Raw genomic sequence first — 22,111 nt, forward strand, 5'->3', positions numbered from 1 at the left:
CTGAGCTGACAGCACAGAGCCCGATGCGGGGCTCGAACCCACGAACCGCGAGATCATGACCTAAGCAAAAGTCGGACGCTTAACCGACTAAGCCACCCAGGCGCCCTAAGAACATACTCTTTTTTTTTTTTTAAGTGTTTTATTTATTTCTAGGAGAGAGAGAGACAGCCTGAACAGGGTAGGGTCAGAGAGAGAGGGAGTGACAGACTCTGAAACAGGCTCCAGGCTCTGAGCTGGCAGTCAGCACAGAGCCCGATGTGGGGCTCGAACCCACCAACCGCGAGATCTTGACCTAAGCGAAAGTCGGATGCTTAACCGACTAAGCCACCCAGGCGCCCCTATATTCTACCACTTTAAACAAATACCGTGTTGCACGTCCTGAAAATACATATCTGCCTGAAAATATCTTAACATTTTGACCGGACAAATTCTAAAGAGTGCCTTCCATAAATTTTAAACTTATTTGCAATCCCAGCATTTCTATGAGATGCATGTTTCTGCTCACCATTGCCAACACTAAATAATTCTTAATTTTATGATAGGTCAACATGCTATCTTCTTTCGATTGAATTTGGATTTCTTTGGTACCTGATGAATTTTAATATTTCTCCAATTTTATATCTTCTTTCAGGAATTGTGCCTTTTCCTCCATTTTCTAGTAGGGTGTTTTCCTTACTGATTTATAAAACTCTATTAAAGATATTAAATATTTATCAGTTATATACAGAACACAGTTTATTCCTTTGCATTTTATGTCCGCTTTTGGTGATTTTTTTTTGGTCTCCCAAAACTTTAAAATTTTTCTGTGGTCATATTAAAGTCTTTTTCTTTGCTTTCTTCCTTTGGTATTACGGGCATAAAGCCTTCCCGGTTCTCAAGAATATATACATATTTACTGATTTTTAAATTTTTTTTATTTACTTAGATTGAGCAGAGAGGCAGAGAGAGAGGGAGAGAGAATCCCAAACAGGCTCTGTGCTGACAGAAAAGAGCCTGATGCAGGGCTTGATCTTGTGAACCATGAGATCATGACCTGAGCCAAAACCAGGAGTCGATGCTTAATCAACTGAGCCACCCAGACACCCCTACGTATTACTGATATTTTCATCCCTTATTCTGTTTTCTTTTTCCCTTGGAATTACTTCTCTGATCTTGAATTCACCCTGGTGTAGGTGTAAATGAAGAAACCTGATGCCGTTTTTTCCCCCAGTTTGCTGATTGCCCCACCAGTGTTCCCATGAACCATAATTTTCCAGCTGACTTGAAATGCCACCTTCACTGCATTGTGCTTGTCTCTGATTTTGGATTCTCTTCATCCATTTGTCTATGCCCAAGCCAGAACCACACTGTTTTAATTACTACAGCTTCATAATATATATGGTGTGACCTTGAGTTTCCTGCCCATGATTCTTCCTTCCAGCACAGTGCATTAGCTCTTATCTTTAATTTATTCGTCCAAAAGAAACTTTGTAATTGTAATGTCAAATTCAATTTTTTAAATCCTCTTGGGATTTAGATTGCTATTACATTTGATTTATAGATTAATTTGAGAAGAATGGATGTCTTTCTAACGTTATGACTTCCCATCTCTCCATTTATTAATGTTTTAATTGAACTGTCTATAAATTATAGAACAATATTAAATATTCTGTTAGCTGGCATCTTTCTCTTGCCTAATTTTAATGAGACTCGTAGCCTGTGGGTTACGAGCACAGAGTCACTAGATTCAAAATGCCTGGGTTTATATCCTGGCTTCATGAGTCAGTGCCCTGGGTCTTTGGGCGAGTTACTTCTCTGTGCCAAATTTCTTTGCGTAAATAAGATTAATACAAATACCTACCTGTGTGAGGTTTAAATGAGATAATACATGGTAAGGTACTTACAGCTGTACCTGCCCCATGGCCTTCAATGTTGGTATGATTTCATCCTTTCAGTATGCTAGTAGATGTCCTTTTTTCGTGTTAAAGAGTCAGCCTTCCTGGTTTCTGAAGATTATCTTTTTCTTGATTAGCAATGGATGTTGAATTTACTAAGCGCCTTTCTGGAATCTGTTGAAATGATCATTTTTTCTTCTGACCTATTTCTGCACTGAATTATGATTTTGTATTAAATGTAATGATAATGGATCTCAATGGGACGTGACAACTTTTCTTTTAATAAATTATGCTTTGGTAGATACTACTCAAAATCTCCACTGGTCAGGGAGCGTCTGCTTGTCAGCCTGGGGTAGAAGATGGCCTGCCTGCCCATGTGCTGACAAGCGACCCGCCCCCCTCCATGTGCCAGGTGTCTGGGGCTGCTGGCTCAGTAGTTCCCAAGCATAATCTCCGCCACCAGCTCCCCCAACACCCCCCCACCTCCCCCACCCCCGATCAGGGGAGCAGAGCAGTGGCCTGGCCGCAGGGCTGGGGAAGAGCTCTGCAATGCGGCTGCTGCTTCTAATGCCACCTCCAACACCGACTGTACGTTTGCCTGTGCCTTTTGCCCCACTAGGCTCCTTGGTGCCTCCAATTCCAGAAAATTCCCTGGCAAGAATCCACTTTCTTCTCACTAGTGACACCCTCTCCACCTTGCAGTCTCAGGTTTTGGCTCTCTCTTCCAATACCTCTCACATATCAGCCTCCCTTCTTCCAAAATATGTCTCACGGCGCCTGGGTGGCTCAGTCAGTGAAGCATCCGATTTTGGCTCTGGTCATGATCTCATGATTCATGAGTTTGAGCCCCGCATCGGGCTTTATACTGATAGCTCAGAGCCTGGAGCCTGCTTCGGATTCTGTGTCTCCCTCTCTCTGCTTCTCCCCCATTCACACTCTACTCTGTCTCCCTCCCTCTCTCTCAAAAAATGAATAAATGTTAAAAAAAAATTATTTCAAAACCATGTCTCTATATGTTGTCTGCCACCAAGTCCTCACCCTTTCCCTGAATATGCAGACTTTATATTTATATATACTTTATATATATATATTTATAAATATATGTTCGCTATCAATTTAGTGGTGACCCAAGAGGGTGTGGAGATAACACTGTGCTTGCTCCTCAATGTTCTACAGCAGTTGTCTTAGGACCTGGGCCCTCTGTTGATAGCAGATGACACACTTTGTGTCATTTAACGTCTTTGTCTTGGATTCTGCTCTTCCTGGTGCTAATTCATGACTCTGGCTGTCTTAGACTGGCATTTCCCTGAAGTATACGAACCTCTCCACTTTCATAGAAACTGTTTCTGTTCTCGTGTCCTGGGGTGGTCTCGAAACATGAACATGATAGGTTTTATTTTAGGATGAGAAGTCTTTATTGTTGTCATTTCAAACCCTTGTGGTGTTTAGCCTATTTTCAGTAATTTGTAATATTAACACAATCATTCCTACTTGAATACTTCTGTCATCTTGCTCTATGATTTTGGCTGGTTTTTTTTTCCTGGCTTTCCTTTCCCATCTCTTGTTATATAAGCTGCATTTTCTTTTTTTTTTTTTAATTTTCTGATGTTTTGGAAGGTCCATGTCCTGTTTTTACTTGCTCGTTTTCCTCTGCTCTCATAGAGCATGTGAGTAGGCAGTGCACGTTGGGAAAGAGCCTCATATACTTCCACTCTGCTCCCCACCCCCCGCCTCCTCTGTCACCAACATCTTGGTTAATTTAATCTAGGATATTAAGTTTGATTTGTCAGGTTACTAATTTTTAACTTTATGGAGGTATAAATTATTGTTTCTACTTTTTAAAGAAAAACCGTGATATCAGGAGCTGAATTTATTGGTTATCTGGGCTTCGCACTTGTTTGATCCCAATCATTGCCCTTTTCTGAACGACCTCCCCATTCTCAAATTCTTTCTCGCCACCACTTAGGTCATCGCTTTCATTTTCAAGGAACTTTCTGGAAAGCGAGGCAGGATGCTTTTCAAGCTGTTGCACATCTTGTAATAACTTTTCTTTTGCCTTCACAAGCAAATTGGCCAAGTACCGAGAGTCACAATTTCTTTTTCCCTGCAAAACTCTCTGGATGATAATCTGTTTTTCTAGCATTTAATGCTGCTGCAAAGTCCTCGTCTGGCTTGAATTTGTAGAAAACCCATTTTGTTTGCTTTATCCATTTTGGGTACCTATAATGCTGAAAGAACTTTTGCCGTTGTGTGTAATTTAAAATGTTTCTCCTTATGTGTGTGTGTACAGATAGATGATGGGTGGATGGGTGCATGGATGCATGGGCGCATTCCTAGATGTGGGTTTTATCTCATTAAGACTACACTGGCCTTTTGATCTGCCCGAGCAGTCATCTTTTATCTCCAGAAATGTCTCTTAAATGAAGTCTTAGCCTCTCTCTCTGTCCAGCTTGTTTCAGGTTTCCTCTTCAGTAACATCTCAGACTGGGCGTTGCTTATAACAACTCTGTCTTCCATGTTGCCCTCTCCCCCATTAGTTCAGTCCTGTGGACCCTTCCTTGAGAAGCTCAAGATCAAGCTCAAGTGTGTTCTGATTCTTATTTACTGTGTCACTAGGTCTGCTCCCTTTTTCTTTTCTTTTTTTTTAGCTTACTTATTTTGAGAGAGGGAGAAAAAGAATCCTAAGCAGGAGGCTCCACACTATCAGCATGAGGAACCTGATGCAGGGCTTGAACTCACGAACCCACAAGATCATGACCTGAGCTGAAATCAATCATCGGACATTTAACCAACTGAGGTCCCCGGGCTCCCCCACTAATTCTGCTCTTTACTGCTAGAAGTGTCATTTACTAAAGCATTTTTAGCTTCTCTGCAGGATTGTCTTTTCATCCAAGTCTATGCTCGCCTCTTAACCTTCTGCTCAGATGTACCCTCTGGGGTATCTCTGGCCACTCAATTCCTTTTCCTTCACCCCATGTAGTAATTCTATGTTTATTTATTTGTCCATATCTCCTCTACCAGATGAGAGGTGTCATGCTACACCTATTTTACTTAGAGCCATGCTGCAGCACCTGGCACAATGGCTAGCAAATAGTAGGTGCTCCATAATTATGTATTGAACGAGTATACGTCCATATTAGCCTGGCTGGGATTCCCTGTGGCCCTGAGCCAGAGTTTCCCAAACTCTAATCACTGGAAGATGAGCTTTTTCTCATATTCATGTGCCATTTGTACTGTTACTTAATGTTCGTCTTTAGATCAGTTCACATTTTTCTGTGTTCACTACGTATTTAAGCCTCATCCTCAGCAAGGAAATCTGTGAAATAAAGGTGACGTCCTAGTTCCAGTTTTCTAACATTACATTAAAGTAAACACATAACTATTAAAAAATGTAAGCTCCACCCATGAATCCCTCGCACACCACAGGTGAGAAATGACTGCACTTTGGGAAACCCTTTCCCAAGAGCTCCGGCTGCTTGTTAGAACAGAAATCCTTGAGATTTCCTTAAGGAGTATAGGTCTTCTTGATTTGGGCTTTGATTCCTACCCATGTTCTCCATTCGATCAGCATGAGTCCTTCTTTCCTGGCTGCCTGTGATGGGATGCCACAGCGGCAAGGACCAGAGATATCACAGTCGCCCAGGACGACACCACCCTTTACCGATGGGGCTTGCAGACCAGCTGCGGAGAAAGGCATTAGATACACAAACAGATAAGCAAGATGATTACAGATTCTGCTTAGAGCTCTGTGGGAGATAAACCATAGGGTTTAGAGAGTAGTGACATTTGAACAGAGATGGAAGAATGAGAAGGACTGAGCCATGGGAAGACCAGAGGAAAGTGTCCCAGGTGGGAAGAACAGCGGATGCCTGGGGACAGGAAGCAGTAGGGTTCGGGGCTTCAGGAGTGCCCGCCAGCACCTTGTGTGGGGCATCCCGAGTGCTTTCCAGATCTGAAATGCAGGGCTGGGCCGTTCGGCACCACAGCCTGCACAAGAATCCAAGTTGGTGTGGTTTGGACAGGCCTTGGACCCTGCAGAAGGGTCGGTGACTCAGTAATCTTACATGTGGCGTTGGGCACATCAGAGGCCTGGATGATATTTGAGCAGCTGATTCCTGGCCACTCTGCCCACGGCTTTCTTTCCTTGCTGCCCTGGCTTCCCCTCTGCCACGTGGGCCTTCATGTACTCTGGGACACTTGCATGTGCGGGAGACAAAATGGAAATGACTCCTGTCGGGCCAGTTCCTCCCAGGCAGGCAACAGGGACTTGCCAAGAGGCAGGCAGGGGGTTCACTCCAGCAGCTGCCGTTGGCTCACCTCCCACGAGGGGGCACTGTTACGCTGCAGGAAGTGGGGCAGGCTGGCAACTCCTCCCTGCCAAACTGAGGAGCCCCAGGGACTCTGGAGTGGGAGACGGTAAAGCTTGGTGTTTAACAAAATAACATAAACTCACTGACTCACCCCATCATTGGCTGGGGAGTTTGCAGATGCTTGGGAAGCATTCAGAGCTTGCAGGGACTGACAGGTCCTTAAAGTGGAGGAAGGTGGAGCCTCCGTGGACGCTGCAGGCAGGGAACACTGGGAGGTGGACGCGGGGACACGGGCAGCAGAAAGCCACTGGGCTGACCCCCTCCAGCCTGGGCCTGGGGCTGCTCACTGCGGAAAACCTCACGCGTCTGGCAGGATAGTGAGGGCCTTCCATCCTAACGGCTTCTTTAGTTCTCTGTGGAGTGTGATGCAAGCTCGTCTGCAGAGAGGGGCAGGAAGGGCCAGGCTTTGATCGTTGGCAGCGAGCAGGAAGGGTCTGAAATAGCCACTGTGCAGAGCGGGAGAGTGGCTGGGCCAGAGGACCGTGCTGGAACAGCCGGCTGTGCCGAGACCCTCTTTGGGTTGGGCAGTCGGGCATTTGTAGTGGAGCTGGTCTGCCAGGTTCAGATGCCCTGGAGCAGTGTGCTCTCCCTTACCCCCATCTCTTTTCAGACCGATTGTCTTTGAGAGACTGAGGGGAGTGAAGACCCCCTCAGCCACCACTTGGTACCATCACTAGTGGCCTGGGTACGACTTGGTGTAGCTCCAGGTACTGTTCTGCTTCCTGGATGCTGGGGTCACGGGAGAGCGAGCTGGCTCAGAACGGGTACTAGAAGCTAGCGCCTCGCTCCAGAGAAGTACTGATCTGCTCCCTGCAGTTCTGACCTTGGATGAGAAAGCTGTGTGGTCCCGAGCTGGCTGGGGCCCGTGTCAGAGGAGACTGGATTAGCTGTGGGGGTGGCCTGGGCGCCTGGTGGTTCGTGGGATTATCAACTGAGACACGAGAAGGTAAATGGGAACCTGAGGGAAAAGAACTGAAATATGCGTGGAGAAGACCTGTGTTCCCAAAGCCAAGAAAAAAAGCACATTTCTCACGAAATAGGGAGTGGGCGCCTCCGATGCCACAGAAATGTGACAAGACCAGGATAAAATTGGGATTGCCTTTTCGGGGCGGACTCACCGCCGCCTCATGGGGTCATGGGGTGGGTGGCAGGTGGGACAAGCCGGGGGGTGAATGTGAGAAGACGAAGTGGAGTCACTGAGCTTTATTTCAAGAACTTTGGGGAGAAAAGGAGAAACATATGACTGTAGCAGGGGAGGGTGGAGGGCTAGATGATTAGCTTTTTAAAAATCAAAAAGACTTGAACTCTGTAGCATGGTGACTACAGTTAATAATACCATATATCTGAGAGCTAGCTTAGAGAGTAGACCACAGAAGTTCTCATCAGGGGAAAAATTTTTGTCACTGTGTAGTGATGGATGTTAAGTAGGCTCGTCGTGGCGATCATTTTGCAATATGTGCATGTAGCGAATCACGTTGTGCGCTTGAGGCTAATATAATGTTATATGTCAGTTATATCTCAATAAAAAATAAATAGGGGCGCCTGGGTGGCTCAGTCGGTTAAGCGTCTGCCTTCGGCTCAGGTTGTGATCTTGCATTTCCTACGTCCGAGCCCCGCATTGGGCTCTGTGCTGTCCATGCAGAGCCTGCTTCAGATCCTCTGTCCCCCTCTCTCCGCCCCTCCCTGCTCTCTCGCGCTCTCTCTCAAAATTAAATAAAAATTTTTAATTAAAAATTAGTAGAAAAAGAATTAGCTGATTCCGCTGAGTGCAGTGAACGTTTACTGAGATGCCCTGTGCCGGCATGACCAGGACTCCTGTAAGACCTCACTGCTCTCGCTGTGGTCCGTGGACCAGCGGGTCAGCCTCCCTGCAGAGCTGCTCAGCAGTGCAGAATCTCAGGCCCCCTCCGTAGCCTTACCTGATCAGAACGTGCATTCCAGCAAGACCCCTGTGGTTCAGATGATGCACATTGAAGTGTGAAGGGCACTGATGGAAGGGACCACCCCCAGGGCGAAGGGAAGGTGCCAAGCCCCGACTGAGAAAGAAGGTGGGGATCCGGAGTTACCCCAGAAGGCGCCCTGACAGTGTCCCCACGGTCAGGCCAGGCTGGGCACAGATGGTGCCTGAGAAACTGAGGTCCAGTTGCCTGAAAACTTACCGAGCTGTATAGGCAGCAGCAAAAACCATTCCTCCAACACCCAGGCCACCCTTCTCCCCTCTTGAGAGCAGAGCTGAACATTCCGGGGCTCCCACAGCCTTTCTTCCCACCCACACCTCTGCTCCTCCCAACACGCTTTCTCCCCCTCACTCCACGAAATTGCTCCCATCCAGGCTGTCTTCTTCCCGAACAGTATCAGTGGAGACTTTTTAACTACAAGGAACACATGGTTATGGCAAAGAAAAACCCACCGAGTGCAGAAAGGGAAAGGTGGAAATAAAGTCCCATCCCTCTTCTGGGACCTCAGGAGTTCCCCGCACTCAACTAGTGGACAGAAGGGACAGTGAGAGGGATCACCTACCTTGTGAGCACAGCACAGACTCTGGCTGAAGGTCGCACACGGTGCTTCTGCTCGCTGTCCGAGGCAGGAAACCAGGCACAGTGCCCCTCGCGCATGCAGTGAGTGCTGGGAAATGTGGTCCTAGGCTGGTCCTCTAGAAACAGCTCCGCTCTGGACAGAGGACCAGGGGTCTTTGGTTGGGCCTCCCCATCTCTATTTCAGATGCTGCAACAAACATCCATGCACACAGGTCTTCACCTGCCTGTACAAATGAATTTCCAGAAGTGGAATTGCTGGATTAGAGGGTACATTTTAGGGCACCTGGATAGCTCAGTTGGTTAATCATCTGACTCTTGATTTCAGCTCAGGTCATGATCTCATGGTTCGTGGGTTTGAGCCCTGCAACCAGGCTCTGTGTTGACAGCTCGGAGCCTGCTTGGGATTTTCTCTCCCTCTACCCTGCTCACGTGGGCTCGCTCTCTCTCTCTCTCTCTCTTTCAAACTTAAAAAAATAAAAGGGTGAGTTTTACATTTGGAGAGGCAATCTCTACTTGCCCTCCTGAAGACCACACCCATGAACACTCCTACAGATATTAGAGAGTACTTATTAGTTCAACTGTAAGCCAGCAGTAACTGTTATCACTTTGTAAAAAAAAAAATTTTTTTTCAGTGTTAAAGGTGAATAATCTTTTTTTAAAAAAAAAAATTGTTTATTTTTGAGAGATATAGAGATCAAACATGAGTGGGGAAGGGGCAGAGAGAGAGGGAGACACAGAATCCAAAGCAGGCTCCAGGCTCTGAGCTGTCAGCACAGAGCCTGATGCGGGGCTCAAACCCACAGACCAAGAGATCATGACCTGAGCCGAAGTTGGACGCTTAACCTACTGAGCTACCCAGGTGCCCCTCATCATAGTTTTAATTTGTGTTTCTTTAACATTGGGACAGATGGAAAGTGTCTTTTCATGTATTTATTTTAATTTGAGCTCTTTTACTATTAACTCTTCTCGTGGCCTGTGGGCCGTCTTTCACCGGCTGGTTCTCCTTTTCTGATTGATTTGCCAGAATTTTGAAACAATATAGATGAAGTCATCCCTTTGCTTCCCTGTCTCACATGCTGCAAATATTTTTCCAGGGGGTCCTTTTTCTTCTGTTTTATTTGTGGTGGGGTTTTTTTTTCCCCATTTCGGAAACTTCCATTTTTCATGAGGTCTAACTTTTCAGCTTCTTCCTTCATGATTTTTGTCTCATGCTTAGAAAGGCTGTCCTTGTGCCAAGATTAATTTTATGTTCTCACGTTTTCTTCTAGTGCTAGAGTCACACTTGAATCCAGATTCTGGAACTTGCTGTTGCTTTGGCGATGACGTGGGTTCTCGGTGCCCCAGTTTCCTCTGCTCGCGAGCAGGAATAGTGAGGGTGGCAGCCTCCTGGAGTTCATGTAGCGATGGCGGGAGGCGGTTCACCCACAGAGCCGAGACCGCTTGGGCCCCCTGGCCGCCGTGCAGCAGGCGCTAGCTTATGTCCAGGGCATCAGTGACCGCGTGTGCGTCAGCATAGGCTGCTGTGATGACACTACCATGGATGGGTGGGGGCGCTTCAGCAAGGCATCTGTTTACTTCTCTCCATTCTGGAGGCTAGAAGCCCAAGATTAGAGTGGCGGCCAGTTTGGTTCCTGGTGAGAGCTCTCCTGGTCTGCGGACGGCCGCCTTCTTGCTGGATCCTTACCTGTGTTGGGGGCAGGAAGAGATCCCCTTTCCTGTCTCTCTCCTTATAACAACACTAAGCCCATTTGTGAGGACTTCACTCTCATGACTTCATTATCTCCAACAGGCCCCACCTCCAAAGACAGTCACATTGGGGGCCAGGGTTTGGGCTTCAACATGTGAATCTGAAGGAGAATATACTCAGTCATTCACAGGCCATGTGGAAAGCCAATGCGTACTGCGTGTTCGTTGCCTTCTTTTTTCCTTTTAATGTTTATTTTTGAGAGAAAGAGAGTGAGCAGGGGAGGTGCAGAGAGAGAGGGAGACACAGTATCTGAAGCAGGCTCCAGGCTCCGAGCTGTCAGCACAGAGCCCAACACAGGGCTGGAACTCACAGACCACGAGATCATGACCTGAGCTGAAGTCGGAGGCTTAACCAACTGAGCCACCCAGGCGCCCCTCGTTGCCTTCTTTTTTAAAAAAGATACAGAATGTGAGGATTTCATATATGTGTACATTGTGAAATGATTACCACAGTCAGGTTAATTAACATATCAGTCACCTTATGTAGTTACTCTGTGTGTGTGTGCGCACGTGTGCACGCGCATACGTGCGCGTGCACTGAGACTTAAGATCTACTCTCTTGGCAGATTTCAAATATACAGTAGAGTATTGTTAACTGGAGTCATCATGCTATAATTGGATCCCTGGGACTTAATTCATCTTCTAACTGGAAGTGTGAACCCTTTCACTAACATCTCCCCCTCGCATCCTCCCTTCCCCCACCGGCATCTACTCTCTGGTTCTCTAAGTTCTACATAGGGAATCATATATAGCATTTGTCTTTCTGTGCCGGGCTTATTTCCCTCAATCATATAAAAGGAAGGAAACCCTGCTGGTTGTCACAATGTGGATGAGCCTGGAGCACATTATATGCTCAGAGAAATAAGCTGTGTGCCCCTTTCTGTGGGTAACAAGGGACAGGACTCAAACTCAGGTCTCTTTGATTCACAACCAGCCCCAGAGTAGTCCACTGCCCCCTGAACATCTCCGTGTATCACATAAGGAGGGTCCTTTTCTGGTCTCTCACATGGCAGGACCCAGGACAAATTCCCCATGTGCAAGGTACAGAAGAGAGAATAAGCTTTACTGGGGAAACATGCACACCAGGGTCTCAGTAGAAGAGGCAGGCGTGGCGTTACTGTTGTCTGGCCATCACACCGAGATATGCCAGGGCCTGGATAGACTGGTTTGTGCTCCAGGAAGGGGACTCTGCTCCCATATATCCATCAACTTCCCGTCTTAGGGGCAGGGGTGAGAATAGCCCTGCCGGTTGGGGGATAATCATAGTACTGAGACACCAGGCTGCTATTTCCAGGAGATGCCAGCTGTTTCCAGGAGTTACCTGGAAAAGCCCCAACCCACCACCTTGATGGCCTATGGGAAAAACTAGGTTCGGGCATACCCCCTCTTGCCAGAGGGAAGAAGCCCTGGTAGGAAGCCAAGTTCAGGTGCTGGCCCTCACACTGGGAAGTGAGGACCCTCCCCCCACCCGTTTCCATAAGGCTGTTAACTCTCTGAGGACATAGACTTGCTTATCTTTGTATCTCTGGCATACAGTAGGTGATTAATGAATGCTTGAATACATGAGTGCATACCAGGCATTGGATAAGCATTGTCAGTGTAGAGATGTGACAGTCATGATCCCTGCCTTCCATGATCTTACACTCTAGGGCTCTGATAGACACAGATCATGTGTAAAATGTGGGATGTATCCATAGTGGTTACACCACAAAATCACAAGGGTAGCAAATGCCTAAGTCTTCCAGGAAGGGAAGACTCCCTGGTGGAGGTGATGATGAGCTAAGAGCTGAAGTTTTGCCCAACAGGCTGCAGGGCACTTCGCCCAAAGCATACAACATGTAAAAGGTCCCTGTGCATGAGATAGAGTCTCGTGGGGAGAACCTTGAATAGACCGCGCTGGCTGGAGCCCCGGGTGGCCATGAGCCAGACTAAGAGCCACATAAATCCTGTTCAGGCCTTTATCCTGTGAGCAGTGAAGAATGGTTGACGCGGTTCAAGCTGGGACTTCATGTTTTGCTCCAGGGTCACATAAGTGTGAGGACTTGGGGCCGTGGACCTGCAAGGAAGTGGTCCTCATTTCTCTTCTCAACCAGATGAGGAGAAACGGCCACAGGTGCCATGCATGCACTGAGCCCGGCATGCAGGGGGTTGGCAGGTTTCGTTTTAAGAACCAGTTTCTTGCAATAAAGCTTTTTTCCTCCTCTTCCACTCTTAATTATCCCCCTGGAGACTGCAATGATTTTCAAGGAGCCTGGTTGCCCAGTTAGGAGCTAATAAATCACCCAAGTCCCCCAGGCAGCCAGGCTTCCAGAACACATACATGGGGTGTACAGATTTAGTAGAAAATGAAGTCTTCCAGAGAATCCTCTCAGTAATAATCAGAGGTGTGCCAGTTCCCTAAGTCCCCAGGGAGGCCCTCCCCAGGCTCTCGTGTGAGGACACGCATAGGACAGCCCTTGTGTGGACAGTGGGGGCCCAGGGAGTGGTCTCTGCTCCGCGGGGTAGGTAGAAAATATCCTTTCCAGCCTCAAGCTGCCAAGAGGGTATTTAGATGTTTTTTCTTTGGTAGGGTCCTCAGGAAGTCTGTGATTTTTCCCTCAGGAAGTAGGTGAGAGTACAGACTTGGGCTGCGTGGGAAAGAGACACACAGTGGCACATACAAATGGCTTCTTCCTCACTCTTCCCACGTTAAAGCCCTGATTTCTGTTTTTCTGCACCCCCTACCACATGCCGGTCTTCTTGGTGCTGAGAATAGTGAACAAGACAGACATGAACCTGATTCTCTTAGAATTTACAAGTGGGGCGCCTGGGTGGCTTAGTCGGTTAAGCGTCCGACTTTCTCCTGGGTCATGATCTCGCGGTTCGTGGGTTCGAGCCCCGCATCGGGCTCTGTGCTGACTGCCAGCTCAGAGCCTGGAGCCTATTTCAGAGTCTGTGTCTCCCTCTCTCTCTGACCCTCCCCTGCTCACACTGTCTCTCTCTCTCTCTCCTAGAAATAAATAAAAATATTAAAAAAAAAAAAATTTACAAGAGAATAGTGGTTAGGGGCCAGGATGGGCAGAAACCTAAACATACAAATAAATAGGTATTAGAGAGTCATGAACATAATCACATTACTCGGGAGAGTCCATTTTATTAAGGCTGCGTTTCCCAAGCTTTTCTGATGGTAAGAATCATGGGAGGAGCCTGTTTAAAATAGAGGTTCCGACACAACAAACCCCACTGAATCAGAATGCAGACGGAAGGGGCCTGGGATTCTTCTTCTGTAACGTGCACCCCAGTTGATACTCATGAACAACTGTATTTTAGGCTAAGGTGGCTAAAGCAACAGTGGTTCTTGACCCTGGTGACCCACCAGGATCATCTGGAGAGCTTTAAAGTTGCGGGAGTCCAGGGCCCACTTCCAGAGTTTCTGATTTAAACAGTCTGCTGTGGGGCCTGTCCAGTTACTTTTCTCCAGAAGCCCCACAGGTGGTCCCAGCAGGCAGCATTTTATCCCCCACACCCCTAGCCTCACTGCAGACTGACCACAGCCCAGTGCCTGCCCAACACCGTGGGATCCCGGGGCAAAGGACAGTGTGTAGGTGGCAAACCAAAAAGGGCACAAGATGTGTTCCTTCCTACTTCTCATTTCACCTTAGATGTGGAGGTTTGGTTGAAGCAGAGCTTGGACCTCCCTTAGTCTGTGCGCCTGAGTACCAGCGGCCTTGATAAAATCTTAAAAATGGCACCATGATCCCCCTTACTCAGGACTATCTGATGAAACCGGTCCTCTGCCCAAGGCCAGGATGCCCAGAAAAGGCTGGGCTTCCTGAACTAACACTGGTAACTTCAGAGGACTCAAGATGAGCTCTCAATAGGCACTTGCCTTTGACAGTGGATCTTTGATCTATTTATTGAGCACCTGTGGTTTGCTGGGTATTGTTCTAGGAAGGCAAAAACGCACAAGAAACATGCCCAAGCTGCTGACAATGTGGTGATATAAGTAAATGCGTATCTGATAAGTTCTGCACAATGGGATGAGGCTGCTGGTAGTTGGATGCACCAAATGTCATGAAATTACAAGGAAGGATTCACAGAGGTGGTGACTTTTGGTTTGGACTTGGAACCAGAGTGAGAGACACAAAGAAGCATGATCCAGAGTCTTAAAAACAAAAACTCAGCAAGTTGCAAAGCACATGATGGGCTTTGGGGAATGGATCTTGTATTCAGCCTGACATGAGCATCGGGTTGCCAGGACGTGGCAGGAGATTAATTCTAGAAAGGCAAGACAGTGGCCTTAAGTACCAAGTCAAGGACTACAGGCCTTATTGAAAAGAATAGTTTTGGTGGTTGATAAGATTGGATTTGCTTTAGAGAGATTTCCCTGGTGGACACAGGATGCAGAACAGATTGAAAGGGAAGAGAGAGTGGAAGCATGGAAGTCAGGGAGAAATATATGACAAGAGCCTGAGGCTGTGTGAGCAGGCTGAGGAGAGGCAGGGGCTACTTGAGAACTTTGTGGAACAATGGACATTAAATGCGAGAAGGCATCAAGAATGACTCTGAAGGTTTTCTGCTTTGCGAGTGGATTCACAGTGATTCATCTACAAGGACAGGCAAAAGAGAGAAGTGAGTTTGGGGAGAAAAGAGGGGAGTTCCGTTGTTGAGCTGAGGTGTCCAGTCTGCAGATAGTCGGGCAAATCCAGAGCATGGGCGAGTTGGATCGGCAGTTACAGACTTGTGTGTCAGCAGCTCCTCAGTGGTGATTAAAGGCTGAGGGGGGAGTCAGGTCGGCGGGGGGAGATCACGTGGAATGGGGTAAGTGCGAGTTAGACCCTTGGGAAGATCCAGAATGGCTCTCTGCCCTGCCCTCATGGAGTTTGTTATTGAGTAGGGGGAGCATGACTTACACAGAGAGGAAGCCAGGTTGTAAAAGGTAAGACTTGCATTCTCAGGGCGCCAGCAACAGAAACCAACTCTCACTAACTTAAAGTAGTAATCGTTTATCGGAAGGACATGTGGGGACTCAGGGAACACAGAGGAAAGTGGAAGAACCAGGTCTCAGACAGGGTGAGCACAAAGACCGCACAGCGATTTGGTAGGAAAGGCCGGGAAGGAGGCTTCAGCCCCGCAGTTTCCAGTCTGAAAGAGACGTTTTTAGTCTTTATGACACAATTGGCACTGATTGTCTTAACTCCAGTCACGCACCCACCCCTCGGCCTGCCAAGATTTTAATCCAAAGCAGGAGCGGTAGTTCCTCAAAGAGAAATCTGGGGGCCGTTGCCAAATGTAGGAAAATTGCCACTGAGCAGGTTAAAATAACAGATGGGAGGTGAGTGAGCCCAGACCGTGAGGGTTGGTTCTCCCAGTCATTTTTGCAGAGCTGCATAGTAAAGAAAGGAGGCCGAAGCTGAGAGAGAAGTTCAGCTGTTAGCAGCTGGAAACAGGTAAGCAAAATTCAAACAAGGACATGAGGAGGAAAAATGGGCCTCTGGGAAAAGTCTGATGTCCCCCACCCCCAACACCCGCCTGTGCACAGAGCAAGGAGGCATATCGAGTGTCCTTGCACACTGTCATCACACAGTCCCCCGTACTCTATCCTAGCGACCCCAGAGAAACAGACAGGTAAGGGATGGAGAAACTTGCACATGAGCCATTCGACTCGTGGTGTGATCAGCGCTGCGCGATACTGTTTACAGTCTGGCGTGAGTGTCTCCTTAGTATTTGTAACTTGGTTTTGCAGCCGATATGCCAGTTGGGAGTTGGAAAGGTGGGGCCTATGTTTAGTGCACAGCTGGGGGAGTGCTGTGGCATTCCAGAGATCACTGGAATCGGGCAGAATTTTCCAAACTGGTAACAGAGAGAGACATTTGTTGGTGTTCCTGGCAAATGTATCCTTAGTCAAATAAGCTGGGGAAATGCTGTGCCCACACTTTCTCTCTCGGGTATTCCTTGGCATATTAGAGGGTAGTGCAAGGAAATCTGCTTAGTAGCTTGTCAGGTCTTTTTGGTGTTGGAGAAAACCTTTATATCAATAACCCCACAGAGTTTGGAAAGTACTGAACTTCAGCTGCACCGTCACATCTATATCATGTCATCTGCTCTTGTCCTTAAGGCCAACACGTAATTACAGTGTGTGCCAGGTCATAATGTAATATAGCCACATTTCTAAGAAAATTCAGCCAAAGAATTCTAGTCATGTGTACTTGTGATTGTTTGCCAATAATGATGTCCTATTGTTAAAAACATAATGGCCTACTCACTATTAATAAATATCAGACTTTCAGCTCACAAGAGCCTCTTATGGACCTTGAGTCTGGAAGCAAGATACCAGTTGTGTCAGCCTGTCAGGTACAAGGTGAATTTTCAGGTTCCAGGGGGTAATGTGCAGGTCTGCATGGAAAGCACCAGGGCAAGGGATCCAGCAGCTCGGGTGGACAGCTGAGACCTAGTCATCCGAGACCAGCGGGATGGGCACAGGATGGGTGCAGATAACAGTCTAAAGGTGGAGGGTGGAAGAGAGGAAGGCTGAAGGAGCTGATGTGTAAGTGGTGGACAGCAGCTGTGTGTAGATGGGGAGGAACAGGAGTAGAGTTGGGAGCTCACGGTGAGAAGGTAGAGCACTTACTATGACAAACGTGAAAGATAAATACAAAAATCACTGAGCAGTGCCTGAGAGTTCAACTGAAGCTAGAATTAATACGCAAATCAAGGATCCAGTTGTCAGGGTCAGTGATTTCCTCTGCTGCCGTTTGTCACCCCCAGGACAGGATGGGAGAGAGTGAAAGGTTAGAAGGACGCGTTGCTTGAGATGGGGAGAACACGCAGTACAGGGCAAGGGACGAGGAGGAGGATGCTCATGACCATGACGCTCATGCAGTGGTTATTCATGGGTCCAGAGCAGGCCATGGAGGAACATGAAATCAGAGAGATCAGATGAATTTAAAGATCAGGCATAATGAGTCTGAGACTGTGTTAACTAAAGGTAGGAAGGAATAAGGTTACAGTCTGTGTTAGTTTCCTGTGGCTGCTATAACACATGACCACAGACTAGGTGGTTTAAAACCACTAGCTTCTGGTGGGTGCCAAAATCCTTGGCCTTTCTCAGCTTGATGTACATATATGTGCACTCTGCCTTCATCTTTACGTCGCCTTCTCTGTCTCTTCTCCCCAGCTTGTGTCTTGTAAGGCTACTGCTCATTGGATTAGGGCCCACCAGATTCAGGGTGGCCTCATCTCAAGATCCTTAACTAACTTATATCTGCAAAGACTCTTTTTCCAAATAAGGTCTGAGGTTCTAAGTGGACATATGAGTGGACCATCTTTCAGAGGGTCACCATTTGGACCATTCCCTGGTCCTAGAGTGGAATTTCAGAGAGAACCATTTCAGAACTAGGGCAGTTCCAATGACAAGACCCAAGGTACGGCCATGAGGAGGAGTTGCCAAAAGGAAAGAGAAAATGGAGCTTTGGGTTAGAGAACTGTGAAGCTGGGTTACTGGATGGAGATGACGATGGGACCGGGGAAGAAGACCAGGAACTAGGAATGTTTGCTCCAGAGGAAGGTGAAGATGAATGCTTTGGGGGTGGATGAGTCACGGTGGAGAAATGATCTAGTGGTGGCTCTCAACTCTGCCTCCACATTGGAACTATCTAAAGAGCTTTTAAAAAGTACCCCACCCATAAATTCCTCATCAGTTCATCCCAGACAGGTCCCAGACATCTGCATTTTTTTTTTTTAATTCTTTGGGTGGTCTAATGTGCAAAACATAACCTTCAGAAAGAAGTAGCAACTGGGATCCAAGGGTGTTCTCCTCCAGCAAGGTCTGAAGGAGACACATCTGGGAAGGAGACTTCAGAGCATCCCACTATCATCCCTTAACGATTTAAGCAAAACCAGGAAATTAACAAGTAAGGAAGCAAGAGGTTGCATTACCTGACTTCCTGCTGAGGTCACGGTGGGACTGATTTCAGGCTTATACCAAGGATGTAGTTCACATGTGTTCCAGCAGAAGAAGACATCAGAACTCATTTCTAAAACACTTGCTATTCCTACAGAACAAGCCTTCCCCCCACCAAAAAAAATGTTTTCTTAATATATTTTGAGAAATATCTTTTGCCAGAATAATATTTAGTGGCCTCCTTTTGTATTTTTTGAATATGTAATAAACTACATTAAAAATTTCAAGCAGCGTAAAGTGCAAATACAAAAAATAAGAATTTTTATACAATATAAAGTAATTCTTAGGGCACCTGAGGACTCAGTCGGTTAGGTGTCCAACTCTTGATCTCCGCTTAGGTCTTGATCTCAGGATCGTTGAGTTCAAGCCCCACACTGGGCTCTGGGCTGGGGTGAAGCTTCCTTAAAAAAAAAAAAAAATTCTTATTTATCCCTGACCTCCTCTCTCTGCCTCCACCTCAAGACACCCTCCCTGCAGAAGCAACCATTTTTATAGTTTCTTGTGTATCCTTCCTGAGGTGAATGTGCTATATCTTGCCTTTTTTCATTTAACACTGTATCTTGGAAATCATTCCCTATTTGTACATAGATATACCTGATTCTATTCATTGGCATTTCCATCATTTATTTAACCCATACTGATGAACATTTAGGTTTCCCCTCTTAAAAGAAGCAAACCCGTTAAAGATTTTTTTTTTTTTTTTTTTTTTTAAATCAACCAGCACGGGGTGAAGCAGGTTCCTCACTGGAGACCTCATGCAGCTAGTGATTATGGCCCATGGTCAAGCCTGCTGAAAGACTAGTTCTTAATGTGGGTTCCTCACCAGGCGAATGGGCGTGGAACTCCGGCGTCACCGAGGGGAGAGGGGGCAGGGTGAAGGGATCCGGTCTGACCATGTGCTGCTCTGCCTCACAGGAGCCTAATGCCCCGGACCCTCGAGAGCCAGATCACATTGGAGAAGACGCCCAGCTACTTCGTCACTCAGGAGGCCCCTCGGCGCATCTTCAACATGTCCCGGGACACCAAGCTGATCGTGGTCGTGCGGAACCCGGTGACCCGCGCCATCTCGGATTACACGCAGACGCTCTCCAAGAAGCCAGACATCCCCACCTTCGAGGGCCTCTCGTTCCGCAACCGCACGCTGGGCCAGGTGGACGTGTCCTGGAATGCCATCCGCATCGGCATGTACGCGCTGCATCTGGAGAGCTGGCTGCGCTACTTCCCCCTGGCCCAGATCCACTTCGTCAGCGGCGAGCGGCTCATCACCGACCCGGCCGGCGAGATGGGCCGGGTCCAGGACTTTCTGGGCATCAAGAGGTTCATCACGGACAAGCACTTCTACTTCAACAAGACCAAAGGATTCCCTTGCTTGAGAAAAACAGAATCGAGCCTCCTGCCTCGGTGCCTGGGCAAATCGAAAGGCAGAACTCATGTACAGATCGACCCCGAAGTGATAGACCAGCTGCGGGAATTTTATAGACCTTATAATATTAAATTTTATGAAACTGTTGGACAGGACTTCAGGTGGGAGTGAGCCACCAAGACACAGGGGCCCCTCCTTGTCTCCGTGGTGGGGTTTGCCCGTAGAGCCTGTGAGCCCTGGTCCCCGGCAAACCCAGGCTCCAGCCCTTTCCCAGCTCGGGTTCCCAGCTCAGGCCACGAGACCAGAGGGTCCCTGCCACTAGCCCTCCCCAGTCGGTCTAGGCAAAGTTGGCCCACTGCTGGCATGTCCAGTCCATTCCGAGTCCTTTCCCTTCAGCCCATAAGAGGCCTTGGGAAACTGCTTTAAGAAGAGCAGATCTTCTGATTACGATAGATATTATAAATGGTGATGGTTCTGTTGCTGCGAGCACAGCAGTCTGTCCCTGTCACTGTCCATCCCGAGTGGGCTTGCTAATTCCGAGTGGCATGTACCTCCCCTCTGAGCTTCACTCTCCCTAGCCACCCTAGGGGGTGGGATAGGAGACCATCCTCTTCCTCCTGACCTTAGCAGCTCATCGAGACATTGCAGAGCCTGAAGCACCCCATGGCCACGCCCAGGAGACAGACCCTTTGATGATGAAATAAACCAGAGATTTCAAAGCCTATGGTCTCAACTCTGCTTGAAGGGTAACTGTCTTTGAAACCCACTTTGTGACCCTCCCTGCTCCCTGTGGACAAAAGCACATTAATTCTGCTGTTACGGGTACTTTCCTCACGCGAGCTTTCATGTTCAGCATGCGAAGGAATCATGCTTGTCCATGTGAAATAAATATGGCTCTCTTGTGTCCTTAATGCTGGGCTCTTCTCTGTAGGCCAGGCCTGGAGCACAGCTCATTCACTCAGCTCCTCCTGTGTGAGAGGAGGGGTTAGTGTGGGGAAGGGTCCCAGAGGGCTGTGGCGGGGGCGTGGTCCGGGCGGGCAGTGAGGGATGCAAAAGCCATGTGGGCGAGAAGCAAGGGGGTGAAGATGGGGAGTGGGGAAGAGAGGTTCTTGCTGGCAGAGGCTGCTGCAGAAATGTGGAGATCTGTCAGGACAGTCTCTTTCTGAAACAGAAGTCTGTCAGCTCTCTGCTCAAGCTTGATATCTGAAGTGCCAAACTAGAAGCCCAGGGACGGATGGGATGTCAGAGGTTTTTACTGGGCCAGCATGATGTTTTGGAATCATCTCCAACATCTGAAACTTGGGAGTGTTCATATAAAATGGCATTGCCACTTATTTTTAAGGGAAACTTGGCTACACTGCGTCCCAACATGGCAACAGTCGGTTGCTACCTTCAGATGAAGCCTGTGCTCCCCAGTCTTCAGTCCCCCAGTCTGCCTCACTGACAGACATCTCTGCCTGGCCCCTGTTGGCGTGTGAGTTTGGTTCAGGTTCCCTGAACCCTGCTTTGGCTGGTTCTGGGACCTCAGAATAAAGTCCAAACCCTCCAGCATGGCGCCCACAACAACCCCAACTACAGTCTCTGCACCATCTCCTTCTCTTCCCTCTTGCTCTGTTCCAACTCTCAGAACTCCGTGCCTTTTATCAACTCTCTTAAGTCCTTCTGCCTTTGCCTGGAATACTTTCCCTCCTTACCCCATGTCTCCAGCTAATGGAAGCTTCCATGAGACTTCACTCAAGTGTCACCTGCATGATATCTGTGAAGCCTTCCCCAGCCAAGCTATCTGCTCACTCTTCTGTGTTCACTTGGTAGTTTGCATGCATCTCAGTTACAGCTTTTATCACACTAGATTAGTGTGATTTGTAGAAATGTCCCACCATGCACCATGGCTTCTCCAGGGCCAAGATTGTATCTTGCTAACTAACATACACTAGGCACACAGCAGATATTTGATGGACGAAAGTGTGAGAGGGTGGGCGGATGTTGGAGGCCTGGGGGCATGGGCAGAAAGGCTCCAAAGAACTGCACTTCTGGGACATGATTCCCAGATAGGTGCAGAGTTACTCACAGGTAAGCCTGCCGAGAAGGACCGCTGAAGCTCAGAGGCCACTTGGCCTTTGTCTGCTCTGTCAGGCATGGTACAGGTTTCCTGGAAATGAGAGTCTGATTTACAGTCTGGAGGACACAAAGCCTAAGACATTAGTTTTGTATCTTGACCCATCTTCCTGCCCTAAGCATTTTACAGGAGATCAGATGACTGGGACCCATGGTACCAAGGA

General features: G+C 47.8%; 1 protein-coding gene across 1 annotated transcript in view; it reads left to right on the plus strand.

Annotated features, from left to right (window-relative positions):
* Window positions 1-20,743, plus strand: part of HS3ST2 (heparan sulfate-glucosamine 3-sulfotransferase 2) — a 94,229-nt gene extending 73,486 nt beyond the window's left edge. The window contains exon 2 of the mRNA XM_039234438.1: window positions 19,385-20,743. Within this exon, the coding sequence (XP_039090369.1) occupies window positions 19,385-20,003 (619 nt within the window). The 3' untranslated portion in view covers window positions 20,004-20,743. The remainder of the gene's footprint in view (window positions 1-19,384) is intronic.
* Window positions 20,744-22,111: the final 1,368 nt, after the last annotated feature.

Source organism: Hyaena hyaena, unplaced genomic scaffold (assembly GCF_003009895.1).
Source record: "Hyaena hyaena isolate Hyena2069 unplaced genomic scaffold, ASM300989v1 scaffold_88, whole genome shotgun sequence".
NCBI classification, from domain to species: domain Eukaryota; kingdom Metazoa; phylum Chordata; class Mammalia; order Carnivora; family Hyaenidae; genus Hyaena; species Hyaena hyaena.